General features: G+C 34.5%; 1 protein-coding gene across 6 annotated transcripts in view; it reads left to right on the forward strand.

Moving 5' to 3' along the window:
- The window catches only part of Exoc6b (exocyst complex component 6B), a 530,721-nt gene that overhangs the window by 202,208 nt on the left and 301,091 nt on the right, over positions 1–27,422 (forward strand). For all 6 annotated transcript variants that reach the window (XM_005385581.2, XM_005385582.2, XM_005385583.2 and 3 more), the window contains one exon: positions 7,079–7,147. In XM_005385581.2, coding sequence (XP_005385638.1) covers positions 7,079–7,147 — 69 coding nt within the window. The remainder of the gene's footprint in view (positions 1–7,078; positions 7,148–27,422) is intronic.

A 27,422-nucleotide genomic window follows, 5' to 3' on the forward strand; every position in this document is an offset into this window, starting at 1 on the left:
TTCATGGCTGCTGAAAGGCAGAAGAAAGAGAAAGGGCCCAGAGTCACAATATCACCTTTAATGGTCCACTCTCAGTGAACTAACATTCTTCCGCTAGGTCTTACCTCCTAAGAGTTCTGCCATCTTCTTATAAGACCACAGGGTGGTGAGCAAAGATTTAGTATATGGGCTTTGTGTATGTGTGGGATATGTACAGTACAGATCAACCTATAAATCCAAGTGTAGTGCACACATGTAATCCCAGCCCTTAGGAGCCTAAGGTAGGAGAATTACAAATTTGTCTCTAGCTGGGCTACATCCAGATTGGACTATGAATCAAGATCCAGTCTTTTAAAAAAGTCATTGAAATTCACATGAAAATCTGGATTTCTAACTTAATTTCTTAACTTCTTAGTTTTAGTATTGGACTGGCCTTGAATGGCAAGATTGCCACCAAAGATATGATATCTTCACAAAGCTACAAATCCTTAGTGTTTCTACATACCGGCAGATGATGGGTTATACAGTAGAACACTAATGTGTAGATTTTTTTTCCACTATTGGTTGTTGAACAGCACATCTTTATACTGAGCTGCATCACCAGATTTTCTTATTTTTTGAGTCAGAGTCTCGCTCAGTTGCCCAAGTTCGGTGTGAACTTGAGATCCTCTTGCCTTAGCTTTCCAGAGTGCTGGGATTATAGATGTGCATTACCATGCTTGGCTAGAGAACACAGTGCTTTGTAAAAATGAATAATAGTCCTAGATATTTCACAGACAAAGTATATCAGTTACAAGAATACAATTTAAAATGCTGGCCTACTTCACTTATTCTTAATACTCATTAACCTCTGTAAGCTTTGAGTATTTCACTTCTATTCTTAATGAAAACTAGCTTATTATGAAACTTAAAAAAAATTGTTCACTAGAATATTGAATTTTATCATATGAAAAATGCCTTAAAACCTCATTCATTAAAAAATCAGACAAATCTGAGATTATTTTTCCATATAGTTGGAGATGTGTCCTCAGAATAGTTTTATAAGGGCAGGATTAAGTTAAAGGGTAAATACTTGTATAAAATTTTGGTAGGTAAAGTCTAATTTCCTTCAATATATTATATTCTACAACCCATTCCTGCCCCCACAATGTATGAGGTGTTTATTTCTTTATTCTTTAATAGGCTAATTTTTAAGATTTTAAATATTTGCCAGTCTCATAGAGGAGAAATGCTATCTCTGTATAGTTTTGATTTGTATCGTTATTACTGTTGGTAGAGTTGTTACCTTATAATTCTAAGAATACATACACACACACACACACATACACACACGCACACACACACATATACACACACATTTATTTTGGGGGAGGTCAGCTGTCTTGTGTCTTGCTCATGTTTCTAATATTTTATTTTCTTCTAGATCTTCTAATTTTTGTAAATCCTATTGTATATTCTATTAATATTAGGGATCTTACTTTTTTATATTTTTACCAATAACAGTATACTTTTTTCTACCTGCTTTTGCTCACCTTAAGTTTTCCTATGTATGCTAGGTAGTGCTCTGCCATTGGGCTACATTCCAGCCTTTATATTTAATATCATATTTATTGCAAAATTGCCCTTTTTTGGTGTCACAGATAAGAGTGACTTAGCATATAGCTGGTCCTGCTTAAAGAAAGACCAATTTATTTTCTGTCACTGGTATTTAGGTGTAAGCAGAGAATTATCCTTTGCATTTGGTCATAGGTTTTTGTTTTTTGTTTTTGCATTGCTTCAGTAAGCAGAACTGGTGATTTTTCCATTTTCTTGTGCTTCTTGCAAACACTTGAGTAAATTAAGTAGTGATTTCTTTAGCAATTTCTCAGCAAGGATCCTAATAATATGTGAGAATCTCTATAGAAAATTCTGTGCTTTTTAGGATAGCGGTCTGGTGAGTGTATTCTTATATGCCTCAAGGTGTAGAAAATCTTTATACTTTTGCTAATTCTAGTTACTTAGAATCACAGGCTTTTTAGTTTGTTGGTATGTCTGTGGTGTTTAGTCTAGCTCTATAAAAGCTTATGTCCAAATGAATTCTACCCTTTTCTCTAAATTTTTGGAAGCAAAAGTAGTTCAGAAAAGCACTCTGGCGAAAAAATGTTTGCCAGGTATTTCCTGGCTTCCAGACATAATATGGGCAGTCGCAACTGATCTTCTGAATGCAAAGGCTATGCTTCTTCAGCTAATCATTTGTTGTTTGCTCCCTGCAGAAAAATGCCTGGTACATTTTAATGACTTAAGGTTCAACTAATACTCAAAATGAGCACCAAGTCCTTGCATTCATTTACCAACATTTGGGAAACTTTTATGTAAAGTAGTAATCAAAAGTGTTTTCCAGGAGGAGAATGGCTTGGATAATTACTGAGAAACATATCTAAATTCCTTGCAAACCTCTATCATGTTCCTTTTGGATGATCTGTCTACTTTGAAAGGTTTCTTAAGAGAAAAATGAATGGGTTATGTGTATAAGAGGAAAAGCAGAAGAGTGAGAGTGGGACAGATGTGTGAGCAACAGGGCTAGAGTGCACTAATGCATTTCTGTTTTCATGCATTGTCTTTCTCAGTAGCATAGGTAAATCTCTCATAGTACATTTTCTATTCTCCTTGAGTGGAAGGAATCAGGTTATACTTACTTAGCTTTAAGCAGGTACGTTTATCAGGTTACTTGCAGATAGTCACATCTTGCCTCTGTGCCCCCTTACCTGCCTTCTCTAGTGAGTCTTTTAAGATAGATGGTAGGAAAAAAAAGATAGTTGGTAGAAATAGCTACTAACTCTGTTCCTTTTTGGGAGGAGAAGAGGGTTATAAAAATATTTAATAGATGTATCTGTAAAAATTTTAGTGACGTTTTATTTTTTATTTATTTATTTATTTATTTATTTATTTGTGTTTTTTTTTTTTCCGGTACCGGGAGTCGAACTCACGACCTCGCACTTGCCAGGCAGGCACTGTGCCGCTGAGCTAAATCCCCAGCCCCCTGACATGTTTTATTTTAAAATTAAAATCTTTTTTACTTTAATGTTTGAAAACATTTTCTTTGTGTTATATGAGATGAACTTAAGTATTTATCTTTCTGTTTTCAGAGACTTCCTTTCACTAGAACTAAGACATATTAGGGAAGAAGAAAACTGTACCATCAAAGTTAGATTCTGATATTCTTTTGTAAGAATTTTCACAACCAGAAATGTTCATGTTTCTTTTCTTCCTGATCACCTAATAGTCCCGTGCCTTCTCTGAATCTTTGTATCTTCTTCAGTAAGTAGTGCCTGCAAAGGCTCATAAGATCATTTGGTAGGATTTCTCTCATTAATCCTATTTATAAATATGCTTTTCTTACTTAATATCTTCTTGTCTCCAGACTCCTTTTGGTCATCTATGTAGTAACTACCTGTGAAAGCTAGTGCATTTGTACTATAAATACTACTTAACAAATATTCCATGGACAAAAATTAGAAAGTTTTGCTTTGACTGAAGCTGGTAACATTTATCATATGGATACAACAATCATTATATTGAAGCAGATCACAATATATATTGGTATTTAGTGGCTATAAGATCTATAATGAGTATGTGAATGTGAAATTATAGCAGAATGCAGTACTTGCCTGAATGATATATACTCCTAAATACTGTAATTCAGTAACTTTTTTAAATTTAAAAATACACATTTACTTAATTTGTATGATAGAACATGCTCTGAGGCATAGATCTTAGGTGTAGAATCTAAAATATTACTATTTGATCCTTCTGAAAATCCAGAGGTTTGAGCTGGTGAAAGGCACCAATGCTCTTCACTCAGAAACTATAAAGAGAATTAGACAGCTGCTGTCCTTGGTGATGAAATTATTTCATATGATCTCTTAGAAGGAAAACAACTAGTTAAAAAAGCAGGATTATCTTGAGTGTACTGTTTATGGTGATTGTTGGTGTATTCATAGATCTATTTGAACTAGAAAAATAGAGACTCCAGTATCTTGAGTTCCTGACTGCCACGCAGAGGAAATGTTTAACTATTTTAATCATGTTTCTGTCTCTCAGAAAGAAAGCCCTTATGAGAGGAAATGACAATGTTCTACCACAAAGTTATCTCTTATCAGCTATAGTCTCAGTCGATAATGATTTGTCAAATTTGGACATGTGTAAAATGCAAAGGCTGTGTTATTTACTTTGGAAAGGAAAAATTAGATGAAGCTGATAAAGAAGGAGTCATGGCTTTTGTTAGGAGACAGAAACCATTAGAGACAGTCATTGTTAGCTTAGGAAAGTGTCCTTGGACCCCTCCCTGTTGAAACCTAAATCTGCTTTAATCATTCTTTGGGACTTGAAGGGAGAGAGAGAGGGCCAAAAGAGGGGACGAAGGATGAAGACAGCTTGGACAGAAAGTTAATGTTTTAAATAGCAAAATGTGGGCCTTTAAACTGACCTGTTGATGTGGTTATAAGTCAGGAAAAGCTGCCTTTTGTTCTAGTATTCTTTCCTTGTTCCACTTATTTAGATTTTGGAAAATTCATTTTTACCTTTGCAGTTGTGTAGCATTCCATCACGTACAGAGTGTGTTGCTCTTCTCTTTTTGCCTTTCCGTAGATGTAAGTGATTCTTTTTCATCAGTGAAGTAGAGAAAACACATCCAGCTCAAAGCAACATGAGTCAGTGCATACTTTACATACCTTTATCCTCACAGTACTCTTCTTGGTTCCTCACAGTGTTCATTCCTAGTGTTTCTCACAGAGGGGAGCATGGAGGAAAAATGATTTCTAAATATTAGGCTGTTTGGAGAATAGGGGTAAAGATTGTGAGCTGAAGCCCCTTCTTGCCCCTTCAGTGTTTGCCTAGATCTTTTTGTGCTGCTTTTAAATCAGGCCGTCATGTACTTGGAGAACTAACTACATGATGGTTTCAGAGGATAAGAAATAGTACAACCAACACTTACAGTCAAAGCACTTTAAACAGTTTGAAGCTGATACAATAATGTCAAACAGTCTCACCAAAAATAAGTTGGATTGTAAATATTTGTTGGTGAAAAGACCTTTGTTACCCATCTACATATATCTTTCCCTTTTTAAAGTTTTCATGGATAAACCAGTCCCAGCCCATTATTAACCAAACATCTTTGTTTGTTAAGGGGCTTGTTAGCTTATTTGTCACAGGTTTCTAGGGAACTGTGCCATAGTATGAGTGTTCATTCTATAAGGATGGGTCTGCAATGAGAAAGGGCCAAGGCTGTCAGGAATGGCTATAAGCAATTTTCCTTTTGAGCAAAACCATGGCTGTGAGACAAAGTAGAACCTGGAGAAAAACATGTAACACAAAATTATAAATGAATTTGCTAATCAAAATTGTGCAAAAAAATTTCTCTGACTTTGTATAAATATATGCTTATAATAAGTAACTTTATAAAAGCTAATTCTAAATAAAAAAATCTTTCTTTCCAAATAGATCAAACTTTTAAAATATCACTTGTTTCCTTATCTTTTTTTTCGTGTGCATATATAGTTACATGTTGTTTAAATACTATCTGGAGTATAATTTTTAAATGTGTTTCTGTTGTTTTTCTTTGGAGACTGTGTTTTGCTTCACTGTAGCCTCTGGTTTTCTGGCAAGTTAAAAGAAATTTCCTGTTTTTTTTGGCAAGATAAAATAGGCTGTGGTTTTTTTGGCAAGATAAATTTCCTTCAAATTTCCACTTTGCAATCAAAGAAGTAGATTTAGTGTTATGGTCATTTCAAATATGATTGCCTACATGATCACTTATTGACTCCTTTTAAGTACAGTTGTTCTTGGGCCATCGTATGAGATTTTTGGCAATCTTTAGATTCACATAAAGGTTTGTTTTGCTCACTTACAGAGTATATAGCATGATAAAGTACTTAAGTATAGAAATGTAATCTTTGCCTTCATGGGTGTGAAGCAGATGAACAGTCACTAAATTTGAAGCAATACTTATTGAGCTGTAATGGTTTTCTGAGGGAAAAGGAAGTAAGTGTTGTGTGGTTGAATAAGTAGATTTCATTAAGAAAAGCATCTTGATTAGAGAAGGTATGTCCCAAAGAGATCAGGAGGCTTACTTCATAAATAAGGAAACAGACTGACCTTGAAATCATGAATCAGCTTAACTCAGTTTAGATGTGCCTCCTGCTTATATTCTGATAAACCATATAGCTACCAGTATTACAGTAAAAACTTCTAGTAGGTCTTTATTTTATTTATTTCTTTATGTGTATTTCCTTTTTCTCTTTTCCTTTTTTGTTTCATATTGTTTTGTTCAACATTTATTCTCAGTGTCACCTTTTGTTTTTGTTGACTCCCTGAACTTCAACTATTAATTTCCTTTTTCAGTTGAGGAAATTTAAGCCAAAGTAAATTGTGACTTAGTCAACGTTAGGTTACATAAGAAATTAGTTTGTGCCACAGCTTGATTCCAGTTCTCTACCTCGTGTGATTTTTCTTTTATTTCCCTTTATGTCTCAGTTTAATCAGCATCCATTATTTACATTACAGTCTCTGGTGTTAATTCTAGGTTTGGCTTTTCCATTCATTATTTTAGCTTTTACATGAAATCTCCCTCCTTTCCAGTGTATTTTTGTATTTCAATTGTGTGATCACTTAAGTATTCTCCAATTCTTTTGCTCTTCAGAAGTTGACTGGCAGATTACTTAATTCATCTTGCATGGGAAGTTTTGTTTTTGGCCACTGAAACTTAGTATTTTGTGTAATCTAACATGTATGTTATAAGAAAAAAAATATTCTTTGTATTTTCCCTTTAATTGTCCATGGCCTAAGATGTATCTCCACAGGCAGATGCAGAACCAGTGCATTTGTATATCTTCTCTCTCTTGATGTGAGCTTGTCCCAGCCATGGAATATATCTTCACAGCTTATCACTCACATGAGTACAATAACAGAACTAGGTTTTGGGGTGCATGGTGGCTTTTTGTTTGTTTTGTATTTCCCACTTAGAAGCTAGACCTAGTCTTAAAGAAAAACACATTTACAGTAAAATGAAAGTTGTTTTTCATATGTCTATTTAAATTTTTTTGTGATAATTTTGTGTTTGCAGGTACCTGGGGCCCAAGATTTGGTGGATTTCTCTCCTGTTTATCGATGTCTGCACATATATTCTGTCCTGGTGAGTCTTTATTTGGTTCTGCCTAATAAATAGGTGGTGAATTCAAAACTCATTCTCATTTTTGGTAGTTTCTGTATTACTAAGTATAAGAAATGAGAAATTAGTGTTAAGAAATTTGATTACATTCTGTTCTTGCTTCTTGAATCTTTTGTTCATGTTTGCCATATAATATGCTATGGTTAGTACATTTCTATTAGTCAACCACTGATTAGTTATTACTAGAAATAGTTACATATACATACAGATCTGTTTTAAATTTTATAACAATTTTAAATTTAATAATGTAATTATTTAAATTATAATAGCCTGACTTTACATGTTTTTGAAAAGTTTTTGCAGTTTCATTTTTGGTAACAAGTATTCCTTTTTTTTATAAAGCCCATGGAAAAATTATCTGAGGGGGGGACTGTTAAAGGTGTTAATAACATTCTAAGAAATGTCCCGTTCTTCATCTTGATAATGCATCTACATGGAACACACAGATAAACACAAAGTGAATTGAAAAAAATTAAACTACAGCATCAACAGAGCAAATTAGTGAGAGAAGCCCATTCTTGATATTGTTCGTAGCAAAGTTCAGTGAAATTTATATTAGGTTTTTTTAAAAAAATATATTCAAGTGTGTCCTCTTGCTGAATTTGGTTTCCTTCTCCATATATTTAACATAATGTCATTTAGTCTTTACTGTAGAATTCTGGGACACCATCTATAGGGTTTTAATTGCCTAAAGAATGTTGTGGTAGTCTCCATTATTTGAAGAAAGACCTATTTGCTTCTTCTTTCTTCCCTTTTATGTTGTTTCTTCTTATCTCTTTGTCTCTTGCTCGTTTTATTTTTCTCCTCTTTCTCCGTGTTTCTTTCTCCATCTATCACTGTTTGTATGAAGATGAAACCAGGTGAAGACTGAATTATAAAAGGTGTTTAAAATAAGTACGCAATTATTTTCAGTCTCATTTAGAGTTAGATAAATCATTATATGTTAAGTTGTGACACACTATTATCATTTTATACAGTACTCTCTCTTACATCTTATAAGGATTTTATCATTAATTTCTTAGCTTTAAGTTCACCTGTCTTCTCTAAGTATGCTAACTCTAATATGTTGCATATATGTCATGGGTGTGTATCTAGCTTGGAAAATTGTATGATTTTGTGTATGTCTTTTTAATTATTCAAATGTTTACTGTGGATCTGGTTGTATTTCTTGTATTTCTTGTTCAGCATTTACTATATTGTGCTACCTCCCCAGTTCTTTTATTTTTTTATTTTGAGATAGGGTCTTGCTAAGTTGCCCAGGCTAGGTTCAAATTTTTGGTCTTCCTGCCTTATCCTCCCAGAGTGCTTGGATTATAGGTATATGCTACCACTTCCAGATAACTCTACTTTAAATATCTATTCTTACTGTAGTTTGTGTGCCTGGCTCATTTCCCCTCACTGAAGTGTGATAATTAATGGATTGTATTTACTATGTTTTATTAAATTGTATTTAACAAAAAATAGTACTCCCTTATGGACTTCTGTGAGTTTATATGTTTTCTATATCAAAGAATGGAATTGTTGGATCATAATTTATAGGAATCAGTTTCATTAATCTTAAAGTTTGTATTTCTTGAGTTATGATTAAAAGTTCCTCTCTGTTAACATAGTTATAGAGTATTCTCTGTATACTTTCATATTTTACCACTCATATTTTGTTGACTCAAATCTTACTATTAATTTACATTTTTAATAAGCACTCAATTTCTTTTTTGCATGAAATGCATTTTGAGAGACAAAGATATATGACTAAGTTAAGGATTTATGCTTTAAAATGATTTCAGTGTACCAGGCGAGGTTGTATTCTTTGAAGGACTGTGACAGCCCTATATCTCATCGGTATGTGTGTACTAATTTATAACCTTGATTTATATTTTATGATATAAAAACACAACAAGGGCCGGGGATATAGCTCAGTGGCACAAGCACCTGCCTGGCAAATGCTAGGTCCTCAGTTCGATTCTTGGTACAAAAAAAAAAGCTGCAGCAACAATAACAACAACAACAAATTTGTCTCTAGTGAGAATTCTGATAGTGAGTCCTAAGAGTGTTGAAGTAATTTAATTGCATATTTACTAGCTATATGGTATTAGGCTGGCCTAGCTTTCTCATCTATGAAATAATATATGATATTATTAATAATAATATACCTTTCTCCTATGTAGTATAATAATGACCTACTTAGTATAGTTATAGATATTGAATGAATAATACCTAAGTCAGTCTTGGCAAATAATTGTTATTTAATAAACGCTTGCTGTCTGCTGAGAGTTATGTTATCGCTGATGGTTAGACACAGTATTGGTATTTTAAAAATTATATAGCATGAAGTAGAGACATATACATAGGAGTTCTAGTCTCTATCTTCAATGTACACTTGAGAAACTTCACATTCTTAATTGTCCAATGACTATATATATTACATATATATATTTCTCAAATATCATAAAAGCTACAGTATATGGGTAATTCTTTAGAAATCATAAAGCTATAGAAAAAGAGGAGGACCTTAAACTTTCCATTAAAAAATTCTATATATTAGTGTTCTGTAATATTGAAATATTTGATATTCATAAATTTTCTGTAATAATTTGTAAGGCATTGTTTATGTGGCAGAAACAGGTCTCTTCCCCCATTCACAGTGTTTCCTAGCTTTTAAAAAGTATGGTTAATAGTAGGGACTCAGTTCTATTTGGGGGGGATACAGTGTATATGTATGTTTTAGACATTCTGTTTCAGACTTATAGGAATTTTGATTAAAAACTCACTTATTTTGCTAAATCAAGAGCCACAGCATGTATAAATATCAGTTCTGACTTCATAGCATTTTGAGGAGTATAATGTTTAAAGTTTTTTTTACTTATTTCTCCATTCCCAAGTCACTAATTTGCATTATTGTGTGGTAAAAGGGTAGCTCCTCATAATACTAACAAAAAAGACATTGAAAATAGATTACTTAATATTAAGTTTTTCTTATTTCCTAATACAGTTAATAATAAAACTAGGAAGTAGATTTTCTAAGAAAAGAGGATTTGAGCTAGGCATGGTGGCGCAAATTTGTAATCTCAGCCTTCTGGGAGGCTGAGGCAGAAGAACCAGAAGTTCAAGTCCAGTCGAGGTAATTTAGTAACTCAGGAAGACCTTGTCTCAAAATAAAAAATAAGTGGGATGGGGATGTAGCTCAGTAAAGTGGACCTGGGTTTAATTCTTAGTCTACAAAGGAAATAAAAGAAAAAATAAAAAAATAAAAAGGGTTTGAGAGTAGAGAAACAAGGACCAAGAAGAAAATAAACCATCTCTCTCTCATTCCTTTCTATTCCAGTACTTGTCTCTATTTTTACACTTCATTTTCTCATCAGTTCACTAACCACTTATCTTGCCCTGAATCTGTACCTTATCAGGCAGACCTCCTGCCTTTTACTTTGTTGATCATTTTTACCTTTCAACTCTTGAACTTGTCTGTGGTCTTCTACAGTATGTTTACCCTTTGCCTGATTTGGTCTTTGTGAGCACTGCTTCTTCTCTGTATCACAGTGTTCCCAGAATTCTACTCTTGTCCCAGTTTTCTTGGTTTTTGCCTTTTTAAAAGATATAATCATTCTTATGGCTTGAAGTGCTAACTTGCAAACCTATATTTCATTTTTCAACTTTCCTTTGAGTTTCAGACTTGTATGATGTGGTCATCTGGAGCCGGGAGTGTACTGTGCTAGGTAGGATGTGGTCTTAGCACGCACAAGGCCCTTGGTTTAATCCCCAACATCCCTTCTGCTACCGACAGGCAAACAAACAAACAAACAAACCAACCATCTATTAAATCTAACCTTTTAGATTCCAGAGAGCAAAAACTTAGTGTGTCTGTATGTTTCAAAAAGTTCTCACTGTCTTCACCCCCACTCCTGTGCAGTCTGCTTCTCTTACATTTGCAGTGGTCTCAGGTAATATCAGCATCTAGTCACCAGCCAGAAACCTAAATTCTTGTTTTTTCTTAATATCATATTTAGACCTCCAAATCTTGCAAATGTTACCTCCTAAATATAGTTTAATTCCATCCCTTCTTCTCCTATCCTAAAACTATTTTCCTAGTTGAGATTTCCATCTAAATTATTAAAGTCTCCCTTAATTGATCTATTTATGCCTTGAATCTTTCACTCAGTTTTTGCTTTAGTCCTAATAATTTAGTAGGCAAATTTAACATAAATGTTATCTGCTTAAAATTTTCTAGTTGGTGATCTTTAGAGTAAAATAGTGAACTGTAGAAAAAAATATTGTATATAGAAACAGAAAAACCTTCCGTGTATTCTGCTGCCTGCCACCTTGCTTTAATATATAGAAATGCTGTGGTTCTTTTAGTATACTCTACTATTTTATGCCTCTCATCCTTTGTTCATGATAGTCCTACTTGAATTACTACCCCCATTTCTTTTTATTTCACTAATTTTTATTTATACTTGAGTTCTTGAGCAGATTTTCTCGATGTTTCAGGTTGAGCTTAGTGGATTCCCTTCTGCTTCATGTTGGTATAGGACCCAATGCATATTAGTATCAGTGCTCACTGTATTATATCTTCAAATTCTAAGGTGATCTTTTTCCTCAATAGAGTGTAAGCTCTTTTAGGGCAGGTATATTATTTATTAATTTTATTTTTCTTAGCTCCAGCACTTAGCACTTATTATTAGTAGGATATAGTACTCAATTCATATTTGTTTTTGATTTTGAAAGATAATTACCCTCCTTTTGACCTGCAAATGAATCCAGAATTCTAGTCACAGGCAACGTTTTACAATATCAGGGCAGGGACTTATACAAGGGAAAACAGTCCTATTGGTGTTCAGCGGAAGGATCATAACACAAGTAACAAAAAGTTCTAATATTTTGTCATTTACAATAGTGTTTATGTGAACTTTTGGCCTGAGGATAACAAGGCACACTTTGAATAAACATGGCAATATTTATTATTTTTAGTGAAACCGACCTTCCATTCACCCCCCTTTTATGGCTGTGCTGCTTATAAATTCCCAAAGGATTATTTGAAAAATCCTACTTATATCTGCCAGCCTTATCAGTAGGGCAAGAGTTCATGTATTGTAACAGGAGGTCAGATTTCGGTCATGGTCTTATAGATGGGGCCAAGCACCTGTAAATTCTTCCTTTGGTGACTAAAGTGAAGTACAATATCAAACAGGCAGTGAGACTTTTCTAGGAAGTGCTGAACTTTGGCAGGAAGGGCAAACTTTGGTGGTGGGGGGGAAGAAAGTGAACAAAGGTCAGATAGTGGTTAATTGAGACTTGGTCCTTGATATAATAATACAATGGAAGCGTGCAGGGCAAAGGTAGGTGTATTTTATGGGATTGTTTTAAACAATTTACATGGTTTAAAACTCAAATGTACATTTAGTGATGGGCAGGTGAGTCAGAATAGAAAATATAGTCATTAAGGAAATTTTTTAAAAAGGGAAAATAAAAATTTTACTGTTAAGGTAATAATGAATGATAATAATCTGAGCTTGTACCTACTGTAATGTTAGTTAAAAAGATGGATGGACTATCTGTCTAATGAAGACAGAAAGCAGTCTGTCTTGCATATTTTTAAAAACTTTGTTGACCATTGTCTGTCGTCTGTTTTGGACTCTTAAGCCTCAAACGCAGGTCAGTTTTGACAAAGATTTGTATATACTTTATGCTCTTTATACACTGAAGCATCTTTCTGAGTCTTTAAGTTCACTGCTTACCCATTCTTCTGTCTACAGGCCCTAACAAGCAGCTTGGTTATCACTAAGAGGAATGAGCAGAGCACACCTGTAAATATAGTGAAACCCCAGCTTGTGTGTCTCATTTGTGATTTTTCTTCTTGTCGTATGTTGGCCTCCAGTGTTCTACATCATCTGTTCATTAACAAATAGATTCTTAGATTTAAAAAAAATCATTGAGAAAATGTAGACTTTTGATTTATGTATTTTTCTGCAATGTGTTGTACCGTAATACACTTACTTGAAGGATTAATGATATTTTTGGTCCAGAGTTAGCCATTATAGCCGGTATATAGATAATAAAAAAACAGCAACTAGCTAGTATTGTAACAAATCATGAGAACCTCAGTTTCATCTACTATTTCTGCAATCACTAAAGGAGACTGTATAATAGTCTAAGATATACACAAATACAGAACATTGTCAGTAAGCTCATTTTTACAAAGGTGCTGGCAAATGCAATATTTCTCTTAAGTTTCAGTGGCAAGGAGCTTGTGAGAATTTGATGAAAACTGTGAATCCTTTACATGGATGAAATGTACATATCTATGTGTCATATTTTAATTAGAACTTCAGAGGCTTCCCCATCTTTCTAGGTCTTATGCTTAGACTCAGAAATAATCTCTGAAGAGAAGAACAGGCTGAGTGAGGTTTCAGGTATCTACTGGCTACAGAGATATGCCCAGAGTAGCTTACCCGAATTCCATTAGAGTATCCCCCTGTTACAATCCACCTGACAGCTTCCCACCACCTTGTCTTTTTCTTATATTTGACAGCCTTGCCAAACTTATAAATGTAAAAGCATATTTCAAAGTAACCTTATTTCTGTGTCATAGAGTTTTATTCCCTGGGTAGCCATTATGCATGACAAACAGATGACTTGTTTTCCTGTTGGGAGTAAGTTAGCTTCCACAACTAAACCACTAGTTCTGTACCCAGAATTCTTTTACTTAGAGCAAGGATTTTAGAAATAACTATAAGAACTACTGGTTAGTAATTGATCTTCCTTAACATAAGTAATTGCGCTAAGTGTCAAAATATTTTACTTCCTATTTACTCCCCGCCCCCCCTTATTGGGGTGTTTGCATCCAGGGCCTTATACATGCTTAGGCAACTGCTCTACCACTGAGCTACATCCCGAGGGTACTTTTGTTTTGAGATAGGATCTTGCTAAGTTGCCCAGCTGGATTTGAATTTAGATCCTTCTATTTTAGACTCCCAAATAGCTGGAATTATAGGCATGTACACTGTGCTTGGCTCTTATTTGCTTTTAATAAAATCTCTTTCTAAGTACTTGACTATTATTAGAAGTGAGTCAGCAGCAGAACTAGAATTACCCACATTCCCTCACAATCCTTCATAACCATTGCAACAGAAGAGGGTAGAATGGATAGGGTAGACAGGAATCTTCCTGGAACATGTTTCTTCCACTCTTAATCTAAGGATTTCTGCTGGTATGCTTTCCACTGGCAACTGGGAGAAACTATAAAAACTGTCATGTAACTACAGATAATAACAAGGAAAGGATTTAGAGAGTAGAAACAAAAACGGATATAAGCAATTCTAAGGGACGTGTTTTCTTAGGTATTAAGGGAATTTTTAAATTCAGTTACTTTCTAAAGAAATTACCAAAATATTAAAGCTCTTGGGAAATAGGTAATTGAAGTGTCTAAGACTCTTAGTTAAAAAAACAGTTCTTTCAAGCACTCTCAGAGTCAGGCTTCATATTTTTTTCAAATAGTGATGACTGAAGTGTTGTTTATTCATACATATTTATATATATTGGATTTTATGTAACAGTTTGCCCTTTTTTTTTGTCTTTTTGAGATAGGGTATCGCTATGCAGTTCAGGCTGGCCTTGAGCTCACTTGATAACCCAGGCTGGGTTCGAACTTGCAATGATCCTCTTGCCTCAGCTTCCCACGTCCTGGAATTATAAGTGTGTGCCACCATGCCTGGCTTATAGTTTGCCTTTAAAGAGACTCAGAGGGCTTTACAAATTTCATTTCATTAAATAGGTCAATTATTCATGTGGTAGATATGGAGAAATACCTTATTAGGTTAGAGACTGGGCTCATTAAATCATGCTATGATATAGTTTCTTTGTCGACACCATGATGAAGCTTTTAGGTTTTATACTTTTACTTTTGTATCAGAAGGCTACTTAATAGAAGGCTACTTAATAACAGGTACATTTAGCTGTAATAATTGGAACATAGGCTTAAAGCAAATCTGAAGAATAGGTTGTATTTTTGATAGTATATTGATTTTAAAAAGTTCAATACTTTAAAAATTGTGGAACATTTGTGCTGTCTCTTGGTATTAAAACCAATGATTGGGAAGTGAATAAAAGATGTATATCAGCCCCACATTGTTTTGGACAATGCTTCTCATCAAGCATGGGTCTAAATGCTAAAAGACCAAATAGAGTTATGACTAGATTTCTTTTAGCTTTCATTAAAATCCACATATGTACTTTAATAGTGTCTTTACTTAAAAATTTTGATTGTTTCATATATTAGAACTATTGATTTATATTTATTGTATGTAACACTATTAAAAGGCCATTATTTTAAATTTTTCAATTTTTCACAAAGGTACTACAGTGAACAAGTATTGGTTAGGCCATAAACATAAATGAAGTCATTTGCTATTCTTATGCTAAAAATTAAGGCAAGATAGAATTGCCTATATGCAAAATTCTAGTTGCTAGAGAATGTGAATAAATTTTTTCTTATTTGATATTTCCAAAGATGATGTTACTCACAGAGGGGAACAATGATTTTACCAGTGATTAAAAATTGGAAATTAAGGATATAGAATTACAGCATTGTCAGAGGCATACAGCTTAATGATCCAGCTATCCTTAAAGTAATTTCTAGAGATGCATATCTGGAGAACACAAGTTGCATCAATGGATCTGTTTCAAAACAAAACAAAACAAAACAAAACAAAACAAAACAAAACAAAACAAAACAAAATAGTAAAAGAAAATGAAAAGGCTACCCTATTTCAGATGTCATTGAAACTCCATGTATTGTATTTTTGTCTTGGGCTTTTTGCAGTACATATTAATATAGTCACATATATTCTGAGAAGATCTACAAAAAGCTGTATCAAAAATGATCAGGCCACCTTCTGTTCTCAAAATGTTTATGATATAGTGGATTGAAAGAAAAACTGCTTTGAAAGACATCTGAATACTTGTTTTAAAAAAAATCTACCATGTTTATTTAAAATATATATTTTCTTTGGTAAATAAGAAAAAAATTGAACTTTTTAATGGAAAGGCTTGCCTGAGAACAGTAATTTGAGTAGTAGAACTATTTTCAAGTCTTTTGAGATAGCATTGGTTTTCAGATGTTTATATACTTGACTTTTATTTTTAAAAACTTGAGATAACTTTAATATTTCAGAAACTGATATTTAGACATTAATCCTGTTTGTCTTTTTTTATAGTTATTGTTTTACTTCTGTTTTAAAAGGACTTTATTTTCTCTCCAAAAATATTCATCTGCTTTCCCACATTGAGACAAGTGGAAGTTGTGCCTTTAAGGAGTCAACTTACACTGTTCAAACCGAGCTGGAAGCTTTCTGGTTTATTTCCATGGTGACTTTGAGTATTTCTGAGCAGTAAGAACATATTTTAAGTATTTTCTTTAGAGATATTTTTTAATGTGGAAACTTTTGCTCTGAAACATTTTTTACTCCTAGTCCATTTCTGACACTTAACAGGTAGTCTCATCACTCTCCTGCCCTATCTCATTGCCTCCTGCTTCACTGACCCACTGGTGCCTGGTGGGGTTAGATAGGCATAAACACTACATAGATCATAGGGAAAAAGCTGAGGGTGAGCTACTTTGTGCACTCCATTGATAAGGATACAGGAAAAGCCATTTATAGTGATAACTTTCTTGCAGTATAGGCTAATGGGCCCTGGTTTGTAGTAGCTGTAATCTAACTTCTTATAATTGTCATATTGCTCTTTTAACCTGGTGACCTTATTACCCATGGGCATATATTATTTGGCTTTGAATAAAAGAATAGGTTAAAAAAAAAAAACCAAAAGAAAAGAAAAGTGGGTTGTTTAAAACAATTGTCTTTTAGCAATGCTTACATTTGTTTTTCAAAATGCTTAGTTTGGAATAATCATACTTGTCAAGTGTGCTTACTTGTTTTTAAACAATAATCTTATTTAAACAGCTGTAGGCACCTCAATAACATAGTGATTCTTTTTTCAGCTATGACAAAGTAGACAAGAAGCAATTCATTTTCCATATAACACCCAGTAATCGTAACTACAATTTTAATCCTGTTTAAGACTATACTTAAAACATGTACTTAAAACATGTACAGTGTTTCTTACTGTTTTCAGAGTAAAGTAAACTTCTTAATGTGGTCTGAATAGTCTTTGATATTCCTTCTGGAGCTTCGCTTTCACACCTTATTTCTAATTGCTCTTTTCTTTTAAAATTTGTTTATTTATTATTTATAAGTTGCTATTTTCTTCCTGCCTGCTCAGATACAGCCTGTGTACTCTGCAGTGATGCAGCTCCTGAGGCAGTTCTTTTCTAAAGAATAATTCTCTCCTTTCTTCCCTTTGATGACTCTTTCAAATTATACCAGATTTCTTCTCTTGGTGAGATATTTGGATTTGGTATTTATAACTCTCTCCTTAACCTCAGATACCTAGTCAGATCTCTGACACATTTTTTCATCCTGTTTATATGTCACATTTTTCTTCCTTCAAATTATTGTGGTTGTAACTGTAGATTTATTTATTTATTTGTATTTAACATGTAAAAATTTCAGTTTTATTTAGCTTACTTAAGATGTGTCTTCCTGAATACGTAGTTCAATGTATTGTCCCAGTAGTTTTGAGTATCACGAGGAGGGGTATAACTACCTGTAGCCAGAGACTTGTGATTTAAAGAACAACAGATTGTATAAGAGACCAAAGGAGTTTCCTTTTGGTTTACAGAGGAATTTGGTTATTCGTATAATTACATAAGTGGCTTATACAAAAATGATCTTGCCAGAAGCAATGGCATAATTGAAGCTCATACTTACTTATGTTTGGTTATAGGAGGTATAATGAAAAGTTTGCTTTTTAACTTATAATTTTTTTAAATACTGGGAGTTTGATAAGGTTGAATTTGGGACAGTAATAGATTTTTTTTGTTTTAGGTTTTCATATCTCAAATGATAATCTGAATACATTACAGCATAGGACCTTAATACTCAAAAGTTTAGTCCCTGGCTTTCTGTACCCTAAACTTCTTTAGGGAATATAGATAGAATCCACCTTATTTTTCTAACTCAGATACTTTAATCAGAGGTTCTGGAAATCTCAGAAATCTGTCTTATTTTCACCACATAGAAGGAGCTGAATAAATAGTTATGGGATAAATGAATGAGTGAATCTGTAAAATACTTCAAGAAGGTAGTACTTGAAAAATTACTACAGACCTATAAAAAGGCTATGAAGTGAGGTACACTGAGAAGAGGTAGTTATGTTGGTTGAGGTTAATATAGTTATTTATCTATGATTCAGTGCATTGTTAATGTTAATGATTTCTAATTCCCTTGAAAATACAATATAAGTAACATTTTTTAATGTGAAAAGTGAGGTCACTCATTATCAGTGAGTATTATAGAAATCTAGATTATATTTGACTGTGTGTAACAAGAACCCAATATAATAATTTAAACATTACTTCTTTACATTTATACAAATATATATATATATAATTTTTCATGTAACAAGTCTTCATTAAGTATCAAGGTGCTAGGGATTGAATAAGATAGAAGAGCTTTTGCCTTTGTGGGTTGTCAAATAATAAATACATATATAAAAATAAGATAATTACAGATGATGAGTACAATAAAGAAATATAGTTTAATGGGGTAGAGTGTACTGGGGTGGAAGGATGGTACTGTATTTTATGTTTATTTTTCTGTAATGTTTAAATCAGGTTAAACATATCTATCTCCTTAAATATTATTTCTTTATTATGAAAGCATTTAGAATTCTAGCTTCTTCAAATACATAGAACTGTTATGGTTTAAGTCCAGAATGTTCCCCAGAGGCTTCATGTGCTCACAGTTGGGGGTTGTAGAATATAATCGGATCATGGGGACACTGTATTCATCAGTGGAATCATCTGTTAGTGAGTTTCACAGCTGGTGAGTGTGCTGTTGGAAGGTTGTACTTGGCTGGAATAACACGCTGGTGAGTATGCTATTGGAAGGTTGTGCCTGGCTGGAAAAGGTAGATCACTGAGGGAGAGTATGTCTACAGCTCCCTGGTTCAAGTGTACAAAAGTAAAAGTCTTTATCCTGAGAAGAGAGCCCCAGGATTCCCTGCTCTACAAGGACACCTAGAGAGTCTGTTCACAATGCTCAGGTATCCAGGCACTTGGAGGTTTCTGTAGCCAGGTCCAAGGGGCCCTGCTATTGTTCAAATTGACCTGCAGACCTTGGCATTATTCACATCATACTAGTTTTACAGGTTGGCAGAATGTAAGACTTATGTAGTCTACCCAAAATTGAGAGGAAGGTCTGGAAGTGTGAAGCTGTGAGAGGAAAGCTGAAAATATATTGGAAACCCTAGGAAGGTGGAAAAGCCAGAAATGTGGATCATTTGAGAAAGGCCACAGGTCATGATCATAGCCATCCCCAGAGACAGAAAGGCTATCAGGGCTGCAATCAGCAGTGCTATAGGGGCAGGGCCATATAAGATCGTCAGAGCTCACATTTAAGCTTATATCTTGCTATAACTTGCCTTGGGTACAGGACATGGAGCTATGTGATTTAATGTGTGCCCTGATGGATTTTGGTTTTGTTTTGGTCTAATTTCTTTCTGTTCCCCTATTCCTCTTCTTTGGAAGGGGAATACTTACCCTTGCCATTGTATGTTGTCAGTGTTTCCGTTTCTTTTTGATTTTTATAGGGACTTTCAGCTAAGGGTTTGCCATGAGTCTTAGAGGAGACTTTGGACCTGAGCTTTTTAGCAATGGTGAAGACTTTGGCAACTCTTAGAAATGGACTACATGCATTTTACATAAATTCATTTTACATATGCAGTTTACATAAACAGATTTACATGAAGAGATGCTCATGATTCCTTTGGGAGCCAAGGCAGATGTTATGATTGAGATCAAGAATGTTTTCCAAAGGCCAGATGTACTCCTAGGAGACCTATTGGAAGGTGGCTCAGAGGGGGCAGTGTACTTATTAGTGGAATCATCTACTGGTGAGTTCAGCAGCTGAGTGTGCTGTTGGAAAGTAGGATATGACTAGAAGTGGCTGGTCACTGGTGGTAGGTATGGGGTTGGTGTATCTCTCTCCATGGCTTCTTCACTTACTCTTTTCTTTCTGGCTGCCATGGCATGAGAAGCTTTCCTCCACCTAGGCCCTTCTACTATAGTGTTTTTTGTGTTTATGTCTGCCGAACATGGACTGAAACTTCTGAAACATCAACCAAAATGAACTTGTCCTCCTTTAAGTTGTGAGTGTCAGGTATTGTGTCCCAGGAATAAGAATGACTAACACAAGTACAGTACATAATTGTTTTTTATAGTCCCTTACTATGTAATAGCACACTAGAAATTCTTATTCCTAACTGTAGTTATGTATGGATTGACCAACCTTTCCTCATCCATCCCTTCCTCTTACCTGCATCAGTCTTTAGTAAGCTCTATTCTATTCTCAATTCTTTGTAAGATCAGTTTTTTTTATATTTCACATCTGTAAGTTATCATTCTGTGCCTGGTTTATTTCATTTAGCATAATGACCTCCAGTTCCATACATACTGTTGCAAATGATAGAACCTTATTCTTTTTTATGACTGAATAACATTCCATTTTGTGTATGTACCACATTATCCATTTATCAATTGATGGACAGATTGTTTTCATTGCTTTGGTATTCTGAAAAGTGCTATAGTGAACGTGGAAGTACACATATCTTTTGACATACTGATTTCATTTTTTAAAAGATATATTCCAGTTGTGAAATTACTAGATCATATATTAGCTCTAATTTTAATTTCTTGAGAAACTTCCATACTCTTTTCCATAATATTTGTTCTAATTTATATTCCCACCAGCAGTGTGCAGGGGTTCCCATTTCTCTACATCCTTAGTGACATTTGTTGCCTTTTTTATGTTTAATAATGGGTGTTCTTGTAGGGGTGAAGTGAGATCTCATTGTGGTTTTAATTTGCATTTTCTTGATGATTAGTAATTCTGAGTATTTTTTCATGTAACTGTGGACCATTTGTATGTCTTCTTTTGAGGAGTATCTGTTTAGGTCTATTGTTCCTCTTTAACTTGGGTTATATTTTTTCTATTGGGTTTTTAGTAGTTTCTAATATATTCTAGATATCAATCACTTGTCAGGTATATAATTTGTATAAATTTTCCTCCATTTATAGGTTATGTCTTCATTCTGATTATTTCTTTTTTTCTGTGGAAACTTTCTAGTTTGGTGTAACCTCTTTTACTCAGTTTTACTTTCCTTTCCTGTCCTGTGGGATTTTGCACACACAATAAATCCTTGCTTGTTTCAGTGTCCTGAAGCATGTCCCCTACATTTTCTTATCATAGTTTCAGATATTACATTTATATCTTTAATCCATTTGGAGGTTTATATCTTTAATTCATTTTTGTAACTTGTGAAGGTTAGGGTTCTAGTTTTGTTATTCTGTGTGCAGATATCCATTGTTCCCTGTACCACTTATTGAAAAGGCTATCCTTTTTTCTCTTCATACCTTTGTGAAAAATAGCTGTCTATAGATATGTGGATATTTTTTAGGTGCCCTATTGTATTCCATTGGCTTTTGTGTATGATATATGCCCATACCATGCTGTTTTGATTACTACAGCTTTGTTTCTTTTTTGATAACATGATCTCATGGAAGGAAGTGTAAGCATTTCCTTTTTGATATGGTTGATCCACACTGTCATCTAAGATGTAGGTTCTTTCAGGTGTTCCAGTCTTTTTTTTTTTTTTTTTTTTGGTATCAGGAATCAAACTCAGGACCTTTCACTTGCCAGGCAGGCACTTATGCCACTGAGCTATATCCCCAGCCCAGTTGTTCCAGTCTTCATCTTTAGTGTTTTTTTTTGTTTTTTTTTTTTCTGGTACGAGGAATCGAACTCACGATCTTGCACTTGCCAGGCAGGCGCTGTGCCGCTGAGCTAAATCCCCAGCCTTTCATCTTTAGTGTTTAGTTTTTGTCCTAGGTCTGCAAGATAGATATTACATTTTTAAATTTCATTTCATTATTATTATTATTATTATTTTTTCTTGGTTTTTCTCCGGTACCGGGAACCGAACTCATGACCTTGCGCTTGCCAGGCAGGCGCTTTTGCCGCTGAGCTAAATCCCCAGCCCCCTAAATTTCATTTCATATGTAAGAAAAAAATTAGTGAAGAGGCCAAAGGGTAAAAGTATTCCATATGAGTCTATTATATGTGTAAATAGTAGTGGCAAGAAAATAGTAGATTCAGTTAAAGAATAAAACTTTTTGGAAACCTGAATACTTTTGTAGGTATAAAAAGATTAGAAATGACTTCTTTGTTATATGGTTTTTCATCAACATAGGAAACACCTACGATAAACTTGAATATAAATTCTGATTTACAAGGGGCTGGGGATTTAGCTCAGTGGCACAGTGCTTGCCTGGCAAGCGCAAGGTTGTGAGTTCGATTCCCGGTACCAGAAAAAAGCCCCCCCACAAAAAAAAATTCTGACTTACATAAGTTACTTAACTTTCCTTAGCCTCAATTTGTCTACTTTTAGAAATGCAAACATCACTTTCATCTCACAGTATTTCTGTGAAAGGGAAATGAAAGTGTACATGTAAAAACATATGGTATTAAAAAAAGTGTGACATGATATCTGAAATATGCTAAACCTTAAATGTTTCTTCTTTCAACCTACACATATTGTACGCATGTCCCCCCATTACCAAGAATTGATATTATAAAAAGCAATTTTAACAGATGTAGAAAGGAAGAAACAAGGGATTAGGATCTACACTAGTATGATATATAGAATTACATATACAGGTATAAGAAATAATTCAAGAAAACCTATACTGTTTTTCCTACAACTTACCCAGTTTATGTTACCTTAATGAAAAGTTTAACCTAGAGATTAAAAACTATGAAATATTAGGGGGAGAAAAGCTTTTGTATGGCTTTTCTTTTAGCATCTCTTTTTATAGAAGAGGTCTGGAGCAGTTAAATTGATGACCTCAATCATGTAAGTGGTAAATGGTAGAATTGTGACTAAGAAATAGATATAAATTCTCTGTCTTATGTGCTTTCCTTCAATTTTCATCATCATTATGGCAGCAAAATTTATTGTGGTATATGTGAGCATCTATCCTAAGCACTTACAAGTGTTAATTTATTTAGTAAATGAGTAAGTGATGAACTTCATAAACCTGGTCAGCCATAGCTTTTCTTCTGTTACTAGTCAAGGAGTGGGCCTGGTTTTCCGTCAACAGTGATTTGGAACGGGGTGGGAGTGACAAAGCTTTCCACCTTTCAAAAAGTCCTTTGGTACATCCTTTAACAATTCTGTACTCTGTTTTTATGTGACACTATTTGTCAGAATTCTTGCTGTGCTTATCCATAGTCATCTTGCTGGCAAGTCTACTGAATTTTCCTTTCCTAAACAGGAAGATTAGTTTCTTTTCTTAGATGCAATGCAGTTTTTTTTAAAAAAAATTCTGTTAACATAAAATCATGCCACTGAAACCAGGATCATACATGAGACTAAATACCCAAACCATACCACACTGAGATACATCATGTTGTGTACTTCAAAGGCCTATAGTGTGACTGTTTTAATTTTTAGCCACTATTCAGGTTTTTAGGAGGACCTCAAGGATACTTTTCTAAGTTTTAATTGCCTTTGGTTTATTGTCTGTTTAGATTTTCTTGTTTTGTTCAGAAACTTAGAATTATTTCTTTTATCAGTTCACACAATAAGGTAGGTTGGCTTTGAACATCTTCAATGGAAGTGAAGCCTAGTGGCACATACCTATAATTTCAATTCTTTGAGAAGCTAAGGCAGGTTTCAGATCTCAAGTTTGAGAAGAACCTGAGCAACTCAGAGAGATTCTGTCTCAAAATTAAAAAGAAAGAGGGGAGGGGTGGGAGAGATGTAGCTCAGTGGGAGGCCTTGGGTTCAGTCCCCAATACTGCCAAAAAGGGAGTGGTGGAAATACAGAATGTTAGGAATGTTAGTGGGCGTTTTCATTGGGAAAAAAAGAAATCTAAAAGTATACATTAATAATAAACATATGAAGGAATATATACAGATACACTTATTTACATATTTGCAGAGAAGCCCAGTGTGGTTTTACTTAGAAAAGACTGGTGAATGCTGCCTATGGAGAGACAGTTCTTCATGGATTTCTTGCCTTATGTACATCTTGTAGGCAGAGGCACTATCTGTTGCAAAGTAGCTAGAAGGACACTTGCTTTTTGTTTGTATAGCTAATGGCTTTGGAGGGTAGGGATGATGTCTCCCGCCAGAGAAAAAGTAAGTGTCCTAGGTACTTTGGAAGATAGGTATTGTTTTCCTCACTTTCAGTTCAACTCTCTGCACAACACATCACCTGGTCCTGTTGTATTGCCCTGCGGAAAACGGCATTCGGGTACCTGGTGCTAGTAAATGCAGATATTCTGGCTACTGCTCTTGATATGATTAATAAAGTCCTTTGTCTCTGATTCAGGAATCTTGACTCTGTGGCATGCTAATCTGCTCCCTTATGGATGGTTAAAATTTCAGTCACTCATGGTTATTCATTTTGCAGTCATTGCAGTAAACATTTATTCAGTCAGGATTTATTAATAATTCAGGGAGGACATTTTGATAAGCAATAAAATATGTATGTGGCTGTAAAGTATCTCCCAAAGATTGTATTTTAATAGAAAGAAAAATAGCAGTTGGTAGTGGCTATTGATAAAGAGGGAGGCTCTGCATACCTGGTGCCAAGGGATATGGTAAATATCCCTTCTCAAATTTGCTGTGACCCTAAAAGTGCTCTAAAAAATGAAGTCTTCAGCCGGGGTTGGTGGTGCATGCCTATAGTTTTAGCTACATGAGAGGCCAATGCAGGAGAATTCAAGTTTGAGACCAGTCTGGGCAACATGAACCCTTTCTCTCTTAAAAAAAAGTCTTGAAAAGTGGTTTGGTCACCACTAGGTGATCAAATTTAACATTATAATCTGGAATCAGATGAACATTTTGCCTCCCCTGAAAGAGAGAGCATTATTTCTGTAGCACTATTCTGATCTGGAGTGTGCCATTTAAATCTAATTAATGAGGAAACGTCACAGAAACACCAAATGTGTTTGGAGAGTATTGTATTAAAAAAAAATAAAAGAAATACCAGGGCATGGTAATATTCCCATCACTCTGGGAAGTTAAGGCAGGAGGACTGTAAGTTTGATCCTAGCCTGGGGAATTTAGCAATTTAGGGAGACCCTGTCTCAAAATAAAAATAGCTAAAGATATAGTTTAGTGCACATCCCCTAGGTTCAATCTCCAGTGCTGAAAGAAAAATTTTTCCCCAAAAATATCAATCACAAAAGATAAAGAAAAGCAAGGAATTGCTTCAGATTAAAAGATGCTAAACAGATGTGACAACTAAATATAATGCATCATCCTAACCCAGTGATTCACAAACATTCTCTGTAAGGATTCTGATAGTAAACATTTAGGTTTTAGGAGCTGTTAGGTCTCTATAACAACCACTCAACCTTACTGTTATAGGTCAAGAGCACCCAGACACAATATGTAAGTAAGTATCTATGTATTTTAGTAAAACTATCTATATTAACAGGGGATGAGGAAGTTCATGGTTTGCTGACCCTTGTTCTAGATGGAATCCTCTATTTGAGAAAAAATATGCTATAAAGGACATTTTTGGATGCATTAACCCAAGTTGGAAAAATAGTTTAGGAAAATAATGAATTTTTTGAAATTTGTAACTATTTTGTGATTATGAGAAACACTATCCTTTCTTTTAGGAAATGCAAAATAATGTGTTAGGGTCAGAAGATCTGGTATATATAACATACTTTGAAATAGTTGCAAAATATATGTACAATTGGCATTCTATGTCTGGAGCTTCTGCATCTGTTGATTCAATGAACCGCAGATCAAAAATATGTACAAATAACTGCATCTGTACTGAACATGTCCTGAATTTTTTCATTGTTATCATTCCCTAATACAGCCAAACAGCTATTTACATTGTATTATTATAAGTAGCATAGTGATGACTTAAAGTATATGGGAGAATATGTACAGGTTATATGCAATTATTGTGCCGGTTTATATAAGGAGTTTGAATGTCAGTAGATTTTGGTATCCACCAGTGATCCTGGAACCAATCTCCTGTGAATACTGAATGCCAACTGTATGTATGAAATGACTTAGACAAAGCAAATGATAAACCCCATAGGCCAAATATTAAGAGGAGGTGAATCTGGGTAAGGGTATATGGCTTTTTTTTTTTTTTTTTTTTGTATGCAAGTTCAAGTTTTTTCTAAATTCAAGGTTAAAAGTGTATATTTATAAATTAAATTTTATGTAACACCAGTCATATAAATGGAAAAATATTAAAAGATGTATAGTTCTTGTAGATTTTCTTGATAGATACCTATAAAAAAGAGAAGTTAACTAAAATATGAGTTGAAAATGAAAATCTGTGATTGATATAACAAGGGAAGCCAGCAGACATCATCCTTGGCCTAATCTGAATGCACTTAGTTACCAAGAGGCTGTAGTCTAGGGGCCAGAGGTTTTAATGTGGTCTAAAAATGATTTTGGGAGACACATTTGCCAGACTGTGAAACACAAGGTACCTTGTTTAGTCAGCACAGTTTAGGTCAAATATAGTTATGAAAAACAGATGAATTCTGGTGATCAAGTTGTACTTTGACAAATATCCCATTGTTTAAATGTGCAGTAATTTCTGAAAAATGTGAAGCAGCTTGGGACTACAGAGACTGAGTTCTCTCTTCTCAACTCCCTTGCCTGTTCACAAAGGTCTTGTCATCCTGGGGAGTAGAAATAACAGGGCAGAAGAGGTATGTTAGATGCTTCCCTCCCCCTTCTGTTTTTTCACTTCCTTTGCTGTACTGGCAAATCAGGTTTTGGGTAGGCTGTTTGGTCAGCTGTAGGTTTTGCATTACTCTGTGCTTTGGGAGTCAGCTTTTGTGTTTCAGCGCCCCCCCCCCCCCCGCACCAGGAATTGAACTCATGACCTCATGCTTGCCAGGCAGGTGCTGTGCCGCTGAGCTAAATCACTAGCCCCCTATGCTTCAGTTTTGTGCATAGTGGTGTGTTCTAGTGGATTAGATAGTTTTTTTCCCCATTGGTAGAAAAGTGCTACTTAAGGTAGTGACACATTGTTATATTTCACTGGCTGTTCTGGCCATGACCTCCGAATCATTGCAGA

Source organism: Chinchilla lanigera, unplaced genomic scaffold, assembly GCF_000276665.1.
Source record: "Chinchilla lanigera isolate Chin_1 unplaced genomic scaffold, ChiLan1.0 scaffold00023, whole genome shotgun sequence".
Taxonomy (NCBI): domain Eukaryota; kingdom Metazoa; phylum Chordata; class Mammalia; order Rodentia; family Chinchillidae; genus Chinchilla; species Chinchilla lanigera.